The sequence below is a fragment of the Gigantopelta aegis genome, chromosome 9, assembly GCF_016097555.1.
Source record: "Gigantopelta aegis isolate Gae_Host chromosome 9, Gae_host_genome, whole genome shotgun sequence".
Classification (NCBI taxonomy): Eukaryota; Metazoa; Mollusca; class Gastropoda; order Neomphalida; family Peltospiridae; genus Gigantopelta; species Gigantopelta aegis.
This window is the reverse complement of record NC_054707.1, coordinates 52874810-52892069: the sequence shown is the minus strand read 5'-3', so window position 1 is coordinate 52892069 and position 17260 is coordinate 52874810. Positions and strand designations below refer to the sequence as shown.

At 34.9% G+C, this 17260-nt stretch overlaps 1 protein-coding gene across 2 annotated transcripts in view; it reads left to right on the top strand.

Annotated features, from left to right (window-relative positions):
• Nucleotides 1-1817: 1817 nt before the first annotated feature.
• LOC121380343 (spindle assembly checkpoint kinase-like) overlaps nt 1818-17260 on the top strand; it is a 29870-nt gene continuing 14427 nt past the window's right edge. The window contains exons 1-7 of one of the 2 annotated variants that reach the window (XM_041509125.1): nt 1818-1907; nt 8016-8110; nt 9279-9567; nt 10266-10359; nt 13098-13235; nt 14671-14794; nt 15832-15924. In XM_041509125.1, the coding sequence (XP_041365059.1) occupies nt 8020-8110; nt 9279-9567; nt 10266-10359; nt 13098-13235; nt 14671-14794; nt 15832-15924 (829 nt within the window). In that variant the 5' untranslated portion in view covers nt 1818-1907; nt 8016-8019. The remainder of the gene's footprint in view (nt 1908-8015; nt 8111-9278; nt 9568-10265; nt 10360-13097; nt 13236-14670; nt 14795-15831; nt 15925-17260) is intronic. The other variant, XM_041509124.1, reaches the window with a different exon arrangement.

Here is a 17260-nt window from a genome sequence, read left to right as displayed (position 1 = left end):
GCCATATTGACCACTAATTATTTATTATTTTAAATCATGCACGAGATACCGATGTCTGGGTAGGCCGGTCCACTTGACGGATAGGAATTTGTTCCAATAATAGAAATGGACAGGTGCTTCGGACCGACAAGAATGACAAAAGTGGGACCGGCAAACGCACGTTTTAAAAAAATAATTTAGGTCTCAGAGATCGAGAATCGGTCCCAGACCAGGAAAAAAGGGCTTTTCCCCACCCCTGGTGCCAATGTTCAGAATAATTTGTGTTATTTAAATGAAACACCAAATCATTTAGTTATATCTGTAAATGGAGCCTGAAATTAGGCAAATACTAATTTATACGGGTACCTGTAAAACCCAATACCCACCCCATCTGCCCTTAAATGGATTTTTGTGATGAAAATGGCTATATAGTTCCTAACTCTACCTTATAATAGGGTGTCAGCCATGCATAGTGACAGATGTCACATCATTTAGTTCTGTCTGTTAATGGAGCCTGAAAATAGGTAACGACTAACTGTAATGGGGACCCATACAACCCCGATACCCACCATAACTGCCATTAAACCGATTTTCTTGATGATATTGGCTATATAGTTCCTAACTCTACCTTATAATAGGGTATCGGCCACACATAGTGATGTGTGACATCATTTAGTTACATAGGGATTTATGTCATACCATGCAATACCTGATGAAAAAGACAATTTCAGTTTCATAGAGATAGCTTCTAAGTAACCTGAAAGGCTGAGCCTGCTGAAGTCGATTCCTAGGACTAGTAGTAAACCGTCTGTATCCGTCGAACTGAGGGGATCAATCAGGAGAAAGATCGGCTGACATCGGAAAAACTCCAAAAATTTCCTTGCAACAGCGGGACTGAACATATTAGAAGCTGTGAAAAAAAATAGTATGATGATTAGGTACAATTTAATTTAACAAAAACAATATTATACTAAGTATTAAACAATGCAATGAACAAATTCTAAAGCAAAATTATTTAAAATATTTAAAGTGATGACAAATTAATATTGCACTCATTATTTTATATTGATATCTATTGATTTCAACCCAGCGAACAAAACCAGGAAGGTCTCACTACACAGATGTCATCTGCCATTGAAACCCATGTTAAATTGCCCAACTTCAAACGAAGATTGCCAATAGAACGGGTTCTCGTTGGCACTAACAACATACACCATTGTGAACATACATTATATAAGCATTTATTTTCACTCCAAAATTGAGAACATTTCCGTCTCAGTTTTTTGCTATATAACCGCATCTGGCTGTAGTACCGGTCCGAACAGGTGGTTCACTAACCGATTCACTCCGGCTGTCACTTGCGCTGTATACCCATGTCCCAAAAGGTCGATGCACAATATTACAAAATAACATGGGCAAAATACAGTCAGAAGGCTTACCATTAAACACACATATTGTTTTAATTCTTCACCATTTCCTAGAAGTGAATATGTGAACCATAACATGTGTCACAATTAGGAACTATTAGTGGGGATCAGTGAACTCTCACCCGGAAGTGATCTGTGTAGTGAGACCTAGGAAGCTAGCGAACAAAATGGCAGAGGTAAGGGGGTGAGAAGCCGGATATCGTATTAATACCTAAACTAATAACCATATTTTAGAACTGTAATATATTAGTCGTCACTGTATTGTGGAAGAAATAATTGTTTATTGCAAAAAAAACCTCTAAAATTATTTATACAGAAAGAAAATAAAGTGATTCAAAGTGGGAACTATATTCTGGAAAGACATTACATCCGATAACCTCTTATTGTTCGCTGGCTTTCACAGCGGATAGAAAAGTTCGCTAGGTTTATTTCAATTAAAATGGTGTGTTGTCTAATTTTATCGCACCTTATTTAAGGTGCGGGAATATGGTTAATACACAGGTAAAAACACTGTTTCAGACCTGACATAAGTAAAACTTTACATATTTGTAACCATACTACTGTAATGATGTCGACTTGTTAATTTAAATGGTCGGTATGTTACTTAAATAGCGTTTAATCTGGTATCGTGCATGGGCCCGGGTTTTCAAAACAAAATGGCAAAGGGGAATCCCCGTTTAAAATATTTCTTTTAACTTGAAACTTTCAGTTGGTTCATGGGAGGCAGACCAAATTTTATGCATCCGTAACAATATGATACTGGAATTATTTTATTCTATCTACCACCATTTATTTATCAGGTATGATTTTCCGTTTCAGATTTTACCACAGTGAGTGACATTCCGTTTTAGTTTTTCCCCCGTTTTTGTGTGTTCAATTAGTGTCATCACAGTCATGTTTTATTATTATAAACAATATCCATTTATATTTTATTGTTCCAGCTCTGAGCTTTTTGGCTATTGCTATTTTTTAAGTACCTGTAAACATTTTTGTTGACACAAACTTAAAAAAAAAGTTAAGTAATGTTTACCTGCCACTAATAAAGACCAAAATAAAATAAAATGTTATGTACCATATTTTCTGGTCTATTGCAGTCCGTACATAAACCTCACCTTTAACTAAACCGCAGTTAAAACTAAGTCACAGACTTAATTATTGTTTGTATTTAATAATAATAAATAGATCCATTCTCCCTTAAATTCAAACAATAAATAATTATTGATTGTGTGGCTTTCAGTTTCATTTCATCTAATGGATTATGGGTAAGTCTCGTAAACAAAACACACTGTTGACAAATCCCGCTATTTTCATGAAAATATTAACAAGAACTTGGTAATGCATTGTTTGTAATCTTAATTAGTTGCAAAAAAATATATAAATAAATACATAACATTTTATTTGTTCCAGTATGATTACAAAGCATGAACCAAAAAAAAGTGCACAAGAATTACTAGTACTCACTCGATCACACATGTATGTTTCTCTGTTACCTAACTAGCGTGCCACGTGCACAAATTACATATTCAAATGTGGTCGGGTCAAGCTGGTGGTAGTGAACCGAAACTAAGCACTGTTCTGTCGATCGTTTACAGTTTCGACATTGTTTTATAACTTTTAAACGATGGCCTTTAAAAAAATATATATATATTCAGAGCCGGTTTAAGGATCCACGGGGCCAGTAGCCCAAATAACAGCGGGGCCCAATTCCCAAGATATATATTTTGCAAACATGGGAATAAATGTACACAATGCCTCACCGCGGGACCCTAACACGTGCTACTAGAATAAACCGGTAAGAAGAATAGTAAAATGCTATTTTTGTGTGCATTTAGAAAACAATCGGTTCAGAAATAAGTAACTTGTAGTAAATTCCATAGCATGAAAAAAGGCGTTCCCCGTGGGATGGACTATAAATGTGAATTGCTTCTGTACAGATTAACGAATATGCCCGAAGTTTTACGAAATTACGTTTTCCAACGGAAGCGTCACGTAAATCGGTTATGCTTACGAATCGTAATAAGTATTATTAAAAAACATCGAAATTGAATATACTAGAAATCTTATTATATAATCAACATTCTAAAATTGTATTAGTACATGTTTATTTTTATATTTCAAGTTAAATTTCACTGTGTAAAGTGACATGAGTAACAGTCACATGCTTTGTTGCAAGCTTACTGCAATTAAGCATAACTTCCGAGAATTAACGGTTCTGTGAAGTGTTTAGGCATACAGTGCGCTCCACGAAAGTTGGCATACAAAAACACTATGTGTATATTATTAATATTGAATCTTAAAACTACGAAAAAGATTTATAATGGTGCTTGAACCACAAATACAACTTTTGAAGGTTATTTTTTAGCAGCACATTGTATTTGAACAATTCTTTGACACAGTATTTATTGGATGTGTACACCAGTTTGGATTCACAAAATGGAACATTTGATATAAATACAATATTCTTTAAATTGGTTGATTATCAATAATTCATTGTTTGGTTAAAACATAGAAGCATAGAATTAACTGATAATAGTATTTTTGTATCTACATGAATGCATAAAAAAACGTATGTGAAGTTCTGTATATTTATTTTACTTTTTGACACCTGTGTGGTTACGTTGAAATATATGCATTAATTCTGAAACATGTATTGTAATGAAAACAAGTACAACCCTTGGTAAATAAATTTATTAAAATATGTCATACACAGTGAAGAAAATAGTACGTTTAATAAGGGACTTTAAAATAATGAAGTGGAAATTAGAACATGATGAAACACTGAGTTGCAGCATCGATTGGATCGATCGAGGATTCGCAGAACTTCAGGTCTTTCCGTTCAGACCGAGAAGCTCAAAGTTACCGGGAAATCCCCATTTCGTTCAGACTATTGTTTGGCGGCAACAAGTACTCCCCTGTAACAGAACCGATGGGGTAGTGTGCTGAAATGTAAATAGCAGCTTTCAAGTTTAATAATTTAGTATTTATGATAAGAATTTGGAGAAAGGCTATGGAAATCGCCCATCTTATATTCCCATTTGATTACCGTTGCCGGTTAACTATTTCATTTGTATCTGAACCACTGGAGAAAATCGTTTGTGCAAACACTAAAACCACACAAACGACATATCGTTTGTCTGAAAAAAATCAAATTTTATGCCCTGTGTTGATACACAATAAACGTGTACACCAACAAAAAAACTAATTTAGTAAAGCAGGTTTTGTTTTCGTAAATAGCATAGCGACGTACTCACGGACATTTCTTTCTGTTTCACGATACTGCCACGTGATATAAAGCCAAGGACATTGACCTTGGTAGAGTCAGATTTCTAGTACATGTGATTGGCTGACAGGCACCTGAAACAAACACACACCTATTTAATTTCAACTCAGTAATTCAAATTTACCGAGTGTAAAGCATGTATATTTTAAAATTAAATTTACATTAGGGTGGTTTTGTTTATGGGTTGCTATGATTCGAGTTAGTAGTATAATAAATGACATGTTAACTGCAGTACATCGATAATGAAAGTTAATCCTGTTTATAAAAATATAAATTTATAAAGATATATTTGAATAGAAAACAATAGATATTGACATTTTCTTTGTGATGACATTATTTTATTTTTTAAATCGAGAATTTGCAGGTACGTAACATGTATATTATGATATCATGATAAATGTGATAACCCTGTGCCATGTGGTTGTTACACTTTTTTTTTTTTTTTAGTTTAAATGATTTACAAATAGGCCTACTGACATTATTTTTTGTAATAGTTTAAGACATTTTACAGTTAGAATTCTTAATAACAATACCATAGTTGTTACAATGTCAATTCACATTCAGTTCGCAGGTTTGTGTCCATGGAGAAATCATATCATTCTGTGATGAAGACTAAAATTATTGTACTTGTTTTAAATAAACAGAATAAGCACAAACTAATCGGTTTCAATTCTTTATTCATAAATAGTCAACAGATAATAAATCATGATTCAGAATTTTAATGCAACATGATTTGCATATAATACATAAGAAATCGATAAATGATGTGTTCATGGTGTTTCTTTTTCTTGTGTAAGACTGCAATGGCCCATTCCTTCATCTTTGAGAACAACTATCATATTAGTTAAATTAGGATTTTTATTTTGAAAACACAAAACATTAACTCTTAAGATATTTAATTTAGAAATCATTACTCCTCAAACTTAATTATATTCATAGGTGCAATTCCTCTCGGTCTCTCGCTTCAAATTCTGATTATTTTGAGGGGTGTGATTTTTCCCTCCTCTGCATTTTGAGGAGTGTGATATCCACCCATCCCTCGTAAGCATTTTGAGGAGTGCTATTTTTAGCATTCCTGGGTTTTTCAAAAATGAAGGTCTTCCTCCAGTAAATAGGAAAAAGTGCAATGTTTCTATCTGCGTTCAGGTGCATGCCTTTGCAAAAGTATCATACTGTGCATGTGCGATTTTCCATTTCCATTTTTAAGGCCACTATATGAAAAAATATGTTTATGAAATATGTACAGTGGATGAAAACTTTGTTTCATTTTTTTTTTTAAAGGATAAATTCAGTTTGTCAAGCGATCTGGTCTGATCCGCGTTTTACCAACGCCCATCGCTAAAAGTTGATGTCAGTACAGATAGGCATCATATTCATACCAGTGAATAGATTGTAAATATAAATTTTCAAATGAATTGATTCTTAACACAATTTATACACTCAAAATTATTTACAATTTTTACGAATGGATTATGAATACTATTCACTATGTACAGTAGAGGCACAAAAATATAGCGTACCTTTTGCAGATCAAATTTCATAATTAAAAACAAATTCTAACAATTGGGGGCTTCAAAATCATCAAAATTAAATGTTTTGGCGTTGGTGTGGCACCGAATGTTAGTCATCTTCCTCCATTTCAACTCAATTTCTACGAGTCAAGTGGATCCAATATACTTTTGTATTGAGATACTTGTCTGAAATTTATTGTTAATGAATTTGAAAACGTTCACGAACTGAGACGAAAAACCTCACAAATGAATGACAAGCAGATGACAACAAATCAGATGTTGATTGAGCAAACCGTGCACGAGTAAACAAACCGAACAGACTTGGAAGCATAAAGCAATTATAGATGTTGACGATATGTATTATGGGCAGTTTAAATGTTTTATGTATGAATGGGACGATTTTTCGATGTTAACCGAAAACCACAGTTTTAGGCCCACTTTGAGATAACTGATCAGGTAACCAACGGGTTACGCAAATACAATTCATCAAACCGAACAATTGGTACCTAGGTAAAAACCATGTGAACCGACTTCCGGTTACCTCAGATTTAGAAATATTGTTCACTGCTTTGCCCAAGTATCCCAGACCCAACACGCTAACATGGCATGTTAAAAATGCTATTTTTGTTTTCTAGTCCAGACAGTGTTCAAAATAAGCACTTATCCGACAAGTGATAATCTGCTGGGACAAGCAGAATGAACCTTAGTGGTTGTCCAGTGGACAAGTAAAAAATTATAATGCTGTTTCATTTTGAGCAATCAAAACATTGTCCTTGCTCTGAATAAAACTAACAACTTATTTGGACAAGTAAAAATATTGATGAAGAAGTAGATTTGTAGCTTTCGAGGCGTTTCGTCCACTGTACAATTAGTCTAGTACAATTTGTCCACCCACCTCGGACAATTTGTCCACTCGATTACATTTACAACATAAATCTAAAATGATATTTCTTAGCCATTGCAATGGTAATTATTTTCGTTTTGTGGTAAACTACTACAGTATATGAAACAAACTAAATTTTAATGGCACTATCAACTTATTATTGTCTGTCTGTGTCCATTATAGAACTTTATTGATATGTTGTTATTCAAATTGCTCTTCAAATAAACCTATAATTCTGACATACTATTTAAAAAACAAAGCTAGTATTAACTAAACTCATTTATGTCAAAAATTATCAATATCTCCATTTCGCTACCAAGTTCTAGCCAAGTTCTAAATTAACTAAAAATTACAGTGGACGAATTGTCTAAGAACAATTTTTGGTTGTGGACGAATCGTCTCGAGTTCAACAGTGGACAAATTTTTAGTGGACCAATCATCTGTAGACGAAATGTCCAGAGGACCAATCATCTGCATCCCGATTTGTAGATGTACTTGTCCGGTGGACTAATGAAACATTCTGCTTATTTCTATCACTGCCAGATATAATTTTATATTTTACAATCATTTTAGAAATGACCATTAAAAATAAAATGTCTTGCTCTTAAAATAGTTTATAAAAAAGTATGTATGATAATTGGCGTGCTGGTTTTACATGTGAAAAGTATTGTGAATAAATTGAACTGTGGACCAAAAACTGAAAATAAAAAAATACAAAGCATGCCATCCCTAGTTTTATGTAATCATTTTGTCACCAGTCAAGTGTTCTCCCTGAATCTGAAAATATAGAGAATTGAGATACATTTATGTGATGCAATTTTAAGGTCATGAAATACTATAATTGGGTTAGATTACAATTCAAACTGTTATGTTTTGTAAGTTGGTCTTACATCTTTGTAACATAACAATTTTCTTTTCTTTCATTATGTTGACAGGTAGATGAGCAAAATGTTTCATCCAGTTGATCAGTCCCAGGATGATCAGTACACAGTGGTGCCATCTGGTGCACTTCAAGACACTCCAAAATACTGTAAGTTAATTATGTGGGCTTTTTCTCATAGATACACTGTAAGACATTATGTACACATGGTTCACATAGATTGATAAAAACATATTGAAAAGTCATAGAATATTGTATAAGAAAATTGTAACTGTGAGTATATGACATCATCCATCCCTTACCGGCCTCGGTGGCGTCGTGGCAGGCCATCGGTCTACAGGCTGGTAGGTACTGGGTTCGGATCCCAGTCGAGGCATGGGATTTTTAATCGAGATACCGACTCCAAACCCTGAGTGAGTGCTCCGCAAGGCTCAATGGGTAGGTGTAAACCACTTGCACCGACCAGTGATCCATAACTGGTTCAACAAAGGCCATGGTTTGTGCTATCCTGCCTGTGGGAAGCGCAAATAAAAGATCCCTTGCTGCCTGTCGTAAAAAGAGTAGCCTATGTGGCGACAGCGGGTTTCCTCTAAAAACAGTGTCAGAATGACCATATGTTTGACGTCCAATAGCCGATGATAAGATAAAAAATCAATGTGCTCTAGCGGCGTCGTTAAATAAAACAAACTTTACTTTTTTTTCATCCATCCCTTCTTCATAAGGTGTGTTTTTGTTGTTGCTGTTGCATCTAATAATTGAAGATCTTCTATTTTTTAGTAATTAGTTTTATAATGCTTACACTAAAATCCTTTAAATATTAATTACACTTATTTAAGGGGTGGGATGTAGCCCAGTGGTACAGCGCTCGCTCGATGTGTGGTCGGTGTGGGATCGATCCCCGTCGGTGGGCCCATTGGACTATTTCTAGTTCCAGCCAGTGTACAATGACTGGCATCTCAAAGGCCATGGTATGTACCACCCTGTCTATGGGATGGTGCATATAAAAGATCCCTTGCTGCTAATCGAAAAGAGTAGCCCATGAAGTAGCGATAGCGGGTTTCCTGTCTCAATATCTGTGGTCCTTAACCATATGTCTGACGCCATATATCCGTAAATAAAATGTGTTGAGTGCGTCGTTAAATAAAACATTTCTTTTTTTCATTTATTTAAGTGCTTAAAATTTTATCCAATTAAGATTAAATAATAAATTATAGTTCTGAGCTATTTGGATTAGTTTTTTTAATAGGTTTTTAAAAAATTATTATTTAGTAATGTGGTCAGATTAATCATGAATATTGATGACTTTGTTTTCTTGCAGGTGATGAGGATATTGCACTAAAAGAGCATAAAAGAAGAAAGACCCTTGTAGATGTTAACCTAAAAACAGTTACCAATAGTGATGGCTACAAGCCCCGTACCAGTGTGCCTGTTGATAAGGCAAAGACCACATCGCGTCCTCCATGCCAGGTGGATGCTGCCTATGACGAGCTCTTCACTGCAAAGGACCTTAACATTCAGCTTCGTGCTGAATCGTCAGAAGTTGTCGTTCAGCGGTCAGGCATCCAAGTGGTCAAGTCACTAAGACAGTACGATGATTACAAATCTGGGTATGATAATATGTTTGTATTTACTATCGCATAAAGTTGTGTTTTATAGTACCAGTATATGTGATGAAGTTAAAATATGTTTGGTTTAAAAAAAGTAAAGTTTGTTTTATTTAACGACGCCACTAGAGCACATTGATTTTTAATCTTATCATCGGCTATTGGATGTCAAACATATGGTCATTCTGACACTGTTTTTAGAGGAAACCCGCTGTCGCCACATAGGCTACTCTTTTTTACGACAGGCAGCAAGGGATCTTTTATTTGCGCTTCCCACAGGCAGGATAGCACAAACCATGGCCTTTGTTGAACCAGTTATGGATCACTGGTCGGTGCAAGTGGTTTACGCCTACCCATTGAGCCTTGCGGAGCACTCACTCAGGGTTTGGAGTCCGTATCTGGATTAAAAATCCCATGCCTTGACTGGGATCCGAACCCAGTACCTACCAGCCTGTAGACCTATGGCCTGCCACGACGCCACCGAGGCCGGTATGTTTGGTTTATTATACTTAGTAAAATGTATGCACCTGATTGATACATGTATATATGCTTGAAATTAAACAAAATATTTACATGTTAGTTAGTCAGTTCCCAAGTGGACTATAGGACTTTCTACTAACTTGTAAGCATTTGGTATTCACCAGCTACCAAAGCTTTCAATGTTAAATGACCCCACATGGTGTTATATTCTTTGTTACCAGGTCAGTCGTATTTGGGTCGAAGGAAGCGGTGAAAAGATTGCTGACTGCAAATCCAAAAGAGCTAAAAGTTACAACTGGTGTCATCATTGATGAAGTATGGTGCTTTTTGGCTAAGGGTGACAGGATTTTTACAAAGATAGTCACGAAAAACCAGTATTAGTGTTTACCCCAGGAATTGTGTTAGAGGGTTGGCAAAATAATTTGACTTAAACTGAGCCCCCAAGGGGGGCGAAAATGCTTGGGGGGTTTGGGGCCATGCTCCCCCGTACATTTTTAAAAAATTTAAGTTTTTAGATGCATTATGAAGTATATATGTGTGTCAAGTACACTTATAGAAGGATATATTTTAAGGTATATTTTAATAATAATGTATATTATTATTAAATATTTCCATAATGTCAAAACAGTCATTTGAAAAAAGAAGTATAAAATTATTAGACTAAGCACAAACAGATAATACATATTACTGAATTATTGATTGTAATTTAATTATCTATATTTAAAACTAAAATCCAGGTTTTCTAGAATTTAAAAAAAATCCACTGACTATGGGATTGTTGATGTTTAAAATTCATAAGCCATGATTGAATATCTACTAGCCCTATTTCTGTATGTATAATAGCGATTCTAGAATTTAAAAAAGAAATCACTTCCCTTACTGACCAATAGATTAAAAATTTACTGGTCATGATAAAAAAATTCACTTGCTAAATTTTAATCACTGATAAAACCAGTAAAAGAAAGTAAATCATTTTCATTGTATTATTTCAAATACTGATATAACTGAGATTGTGTCTGATGGTTTGTTACTTTACACAACAGATGGGTGGATTAGTCAGTAAAAATTAAGTTAGCAAAAATTGTATCACAGTTTAAAAGGCCTATAGTATAATACTCCGACTCACAAATTGGTAATAAAATGGGAACCATTTTTTTTACTGTCATATGTAGGTACATTTTAAAATTTGTGTTAGTTCATCATATAATACATTTGAAAATAATTTCTTCCAAGTCTTGCAAATTTAATTATGTAATGTTTAAATATAATTAAAAAAAAAACATTATTTGGAAGTTCGCAAAAAACTATGGTTATGTGCAATCTTAAAAAAGCCTGACCTGACCAGACCAGACTGGTCACCGAATAGTATACATCGTTACGCCTGCACTGTGTTAGAGTAACAACTGTTTGGGTGCCAGTCAACCCAGTTGTTACAGGAAAATGACATTGCAGCATTTTGTTTACTTGGACTTTAATATCTGTAGGTATATTCATTTTAGGGATGGGGCATAGATTACTGATAGCCATATATTGATTAGTGAAAGTATTCATATTTTTTTTCATTCGATCATCATCAAGATGGTTTATTTGTTTTCCCTTCCTTGGTCATCGGGCTCTAACAGTGTACATATTTGGGGAATACTAGTTTATTTATGACCACTAGCATTTGCATTTAAATTTTTGTATAATATCAGCGAATTAATCACTGTTTTTTAATGGTTACAATTTTTGTGGTCCCAGTAAAGAAATTTACGGAGTTGGAGGGAGGTCCTTTCGGCCTCTTGGGGAAATAGTGATTATTACAAAAATGTGTATTTTTTCAAAACATAAATTCTAGTGTGATATCTTTCGTAAATTTTGTTTTAAACATAGACAAACTAACATCCAATATAAATGTATTTGATGAAATGATATTTATTGGACAAAATAATTCATACTAAAAATTTTAAAACTATTTACAATAAATATTTTATTTGGGTCAGAATATTTGGAAAATGCCACCTGGGTCTGTCTTCACTAGTCCCTAATAGTGGGAATCCTTTTAGTACAAAATAATATAAAATATTTTGGCCTTAATGGATTGGTCTCATTATCGGGGTAGTCGTTTGATGGGGTTTTACTCTATATGTATTAACTTGTAAAACATTTACTGTAGTAGTTTGAGGACTAGTTGAATTTGCCAGTAAGTGGTGCAGAAATGGAAAGTATCTTACTATTTCACCAGATCCTAACCAACCAAAATGTACTAGTCCTCTACAAACTTTATTTCATTGATCACCTAAGGGGCGGGACGTAGATCGATTCCCGTCGGTGGTCCCATTGAGCTATTTCTGGTTCCAGCCAGTGCTCCACAGCTGGTGTAACAAAAGGCTGTGGTATGTACTATCCTGCCTGTGGGATGGTGCATAAAAAAGATCTGTTGCTGCTAATCGAAAGGAGTAGACCATGAAGTGGCGACAACAGGTTTCTCTCTCAATATCTGTGTGGTCCTTAACCATATGTCCAATGCCATATAACCATAAATAAAATGTGTTGAGTGTGTCGTTAAATAAACCATTTCCTTCCTCATTGTGATTGATCACCTAGTGAAATCAAAGCGTATGTCTATCCTTTTTTTTTAAATTCAGTTCTTGTTTGCTTTATTTAAAGTGGGTGAATCAAGAGAAATAAAGTACAAAGAAATAAAAGTGTGATACGAATATTAAAGTATTCAAAAAAAAAATTTCAGCTGAACCTCGTAATGCTAGATGTCTGGCGTATATGTAGGTTCGATGTTAGTTGAAAAACCTTGGTTTTGACTTACAAATGACATTGTGTGTTTAATTTGAAATTGACAGTTATTTTGTTAAGGACAATGATATTAAACAATCAGATAATTATAACCCAAAATGCCTCGTCAGTGATGAAGGAGTTTATTTTTTGGTACTATTTAATCATCAGTATTTTTATTTTTAAAATGCTGACTCATTAAAGAGATAATATAATATAGTTGCTTTACATAGACGAAAAGTGTTTACATAGACGAAAAGTGTGTAATGTTATTTTCTTTTCAGGCTATCCATCCATCAGCTGATTGGCAGTTCAATGAAAACCATGAATTTTTTGTGGAAAAAGTAATTGGAAGTGGGAGTTTTGGAGAAGTCGCTTACTGCAGACATTCCACCACTGAAAACGATTTTGTCGGCAAACAGGTTTGTATTATTTTCACTTTTGTCTTGACCTTAGACTTCTGGATAAATATTTGACAAAAACCATGTTGAGTCGGGTACAAATTTTAAAGTTTTATAAATACAAAAAATGATGTACATATGTGAATCAGTAAGTATTATTTTCGTGGGTTTTTTTATTTTTATTTGTATGATATTTTTTATCAGTCAATGTGGATTAAACTAAGGCAAAAAAGTTCTAAAATTGGCATTTACTTACGTGCATTTGTGACCAGATGTTCAGTATCAACATCCCAATATTTAGTCATTTTCATTGTTGGTAAAATGGTTACGTTTATTGTGAAATTATCAATTACTGAAAATGACTGCGACATTTGGCCATTGTTGTCAGCCGAAAATATTTGCCGAAAACCATTTTTTCAACTCCTATTTCCAGGTATTTCTCTCAAAAAACTAAATCAACCATTATCAAGATTAAAGTCGATCAGTGTTATTATTTCAGTCAGTGCCGTGTGCAAAACTGCGACAAATGAATGAGTGAATATACTGTATCAGGCCCTCATGTTGACTTACCCATCTGGGAGTCAAACGGGGTCTACTTCCATTTTTTTTATGTAGATAGTATGAAATATTTTAGTTGCCAAATATGAAAAAAGTGTCACATATGCGACCAAATCGGATTCAGATATATCACCAGTAGACTGATGGTTAACTAAATTCTATATGATAATGGCAGTGTGATGAAAAAACTAGATGGATATGAATTATAAACTAAAATATTTAGTTTGGAAAGGATGTAATAGAACAAAGTGCTTACAGTATCACCAGTTTGAAAATTTTAACATAAACATCTTACAGAGAAAATCATTGATATCTACATTAATTTTGACCGACATTGATTTTTCATTACTCAAGCACTGTTATAAACACTCCTACTTGAGCATATTGGGCCAAATTTATGGAGTCTATGAATTTATGAAGACGAGTTGTTAAAAAACAGGCTTTGTGAATTCAGCTCATTGTGTTTAACTAATGACATTTAAAACAATTCATTCTCTAGTTGTGGCATTTGCTAACAGCCTGGTGTGGACCTTGTAGGTATGTTGGCCATAAAAATTAAACTGTTGTTAACGTTGCAAGCACATATGTGCACATATGTACGTACATGTACACACACACACACACACACACACACACACACACACACCTGTGGGAAGTAGGTTAGTCAGTATGAATAAAAAAAGAAATATCTAGTAACATGAGAATAGGTATAGCTATAATAAAAATTAATCTATTAAAAACTCTTATAAAGCCATGGTAGATTAGGCCTATTGTTTTTGACAAGATTATATATTTTTTTCATGTACATGAGAACCTCTTAGGTAAAAAGACAAAAGGTAAACAAGCAATCTAAGTGACTTATATTATAAATGCTATAATTTGATCCTTTGATTTTCAGGTCGTAGATAAATTTCACCGTAAGGAGGTAGATGTTTTGATGCAGCTGGATCATCCCAATATCACCAGGTTCCTGGGTTTTGTCATCAAAGATAAGATACCAGAAATCCTCATGGAATATGCAGGTGAGTTCTGTATTTCAGGGATAAACACAAAATAAATCCTTTTATCTCGGGGTTTCACAACTGATGTCTGTGTGGACCTACTGTTTTTTGTCTCTTGCTGTAGTTTTATTCTAACCACAGGGCTATATGTTTTGTCTCTTGTCTGTCCCCGGGCAGGATGTAGCCCAGTGGTAAAGCACTTGCTCGGTCCCCGTCGGTGGGTCCATTGGGCTATTTCTTACTCTAACCAGTGAACCGTGACTGGTAATTCAAATGCTGTGGTATGTGCTATCCTCTCTATGGGATGGTGCATGTAAAAGATCCCTTGCTACTTATGGAAAATATAGCAGGTTTCCTCTCTAAGACATATGTCAAACAAACCAGTATTTCCATCACAGTATCAATCAAAAAGTTTAAATTTTATTTTGTTTAAGGACACCACTTAACAGAGTTTGACAAATCCGCTAGCCCGACGCCCGTGGCTAGTGGTTTTTAAGTTCGGGCTAGTCAGAAACGCAAAACCACTAGCCCCTGCGAGCTAGTGGTTTCCCCCCTCCTCTCGCCATCGCTCGATTGTGGGTTTTTTGTTTTCTTTCTTTCTTTTTCTCTCGGCTGAAATTTCGTTTAATAAATTTGATTGTGACGTTTGTCATCGAATAATATCAACAACGCAATGAGTATATAATAATAATCCACTTGAGCTACGTAAACCATATTTGGCACCAACCATGTACAATTAATTATAAATTGAATCACCTAAAAAAAAAAATTTATAAAAAATTAATTACTTAAAATATCTCCATAAAAGAACCCCAGATACGAGCTCTTAGCGGAAATTGCCGATCTTTAATGAGCAAGGCGATCACGTGGTCCGTGACGTCAGAGACGAGACGCTTGATCTGAAAAGCCTTACACTTAGCATTAGTCGGTACCGCTCACAAAGAATCCAAGACTAGCAGAGCTTACCAAAAAAAATGAATGTTCGTTCGCAAAACATTTTTGCCATATCAGTTTGAGCCGTTGGTAAATGAAGAAAGACACATATTTATTAACAACAGTGATACGGAAGAAGAAACGGATAGCGAGTCGGAGGGTGGAGACACCGATGGTGCCAGGCCCATACCAGACGGCAGATTTGGCGATCTTGGCTGGTAAGTTGTGGACGGTAATGACTATTAGTAGGATTACCTACCTTTTGTTTGTACCGCTTGTACGCGATTTTTGTATTACGTTTGTCATTTATTATACTTCTTTTATTTCTGTTGAAGTTGAAAATTAAATGAATACGCGACATCAGCGTCGGTTGTCAGAACCTTCAAACGGTGTCCGACCACGTATACGGTATAGGGCCTAAGTTATATAAGTTATACTGTTATAGGACAATTGTTTTCTAAATTGCACACAACAATAGTATTTTTGTTAGTCCCAAAACATTTACTTTTGTTCTTACGTGAACCCAAATTGAAATTATTTACAATTTAAATTTTTCTGAAAGAAAGCCTTTTCCCCACCCCATCGTTTGTTGCTTTTGTTAGGTTTTTTTTATTTTTAAATCATATATACATGTATTCAGTGTCTCTCTCCCCCCCCCCCCCCCCCCCCCCCCCAATATATAAAATTCTGGCTACGCCAGAGAGACGGGGGTGGGGAGAGGGAGGCCATGCCCCACCCCATTCTTATCAAACCTTTTTTTTTTTAAAGTAAGTTAGTTGTTTTTTTAACGACACCACTAGAGCACATTGATTTATTAATCATCAGCTAGCCTATTGGATATCAAACATATGGTCATTTTTTTTTTTTACAGTTATTAAGGCAGAGCCGGAATATAGACCTTGGGTTGGGTCTGGGCACTTCAGGTTCGGGGGCCCCTCACCATGCAAACTAAATTACATGACAAATAAATTTTAAAAAAATCCATTAGTAGCAAGTGAACTTTGTGTACCAACCCACAGACAGGATAGCACATACTACAGTCCTTGATATACGAGTCATGGTGTACTGGATGGAAAGAAAGAAGTGTTTTATTCAACATATTTTATTTACGGTTATATGACGTCAGACATTGGTTAAGGATGGATGGAAAGAGAAGTAGTCCAATGGGCAATCCTAAACCGACAGTGCATGAGACCAGTGGGTTATGTCCCACCCATTTTTACAAATAATTACACACATACATATTGTAGGTCCCCTCCCCACTCCAATATAAAATCCTGGCCAGTTTGCATCAATTTGAATGTCCTTTTTTTTCTTTTCTTTTTTTTCTTCAAATTAAACATTCACAATATAACACTAATTTGCCCTGCTAACACATTTCATAATTTTCTGGCACAATGCCCCCAAACCCCTTTAGAGATTTCAGTCCCTTTGGAAACTCGGATCATTTGCCATCTGAAAACTCACGAATCCTTTTTAAAATGTTGTTGTAATGACTGGATCCACCTCTGTGCTGTAATATCGGTGCTCATTTTACTTTTGAGTGCTCAAACA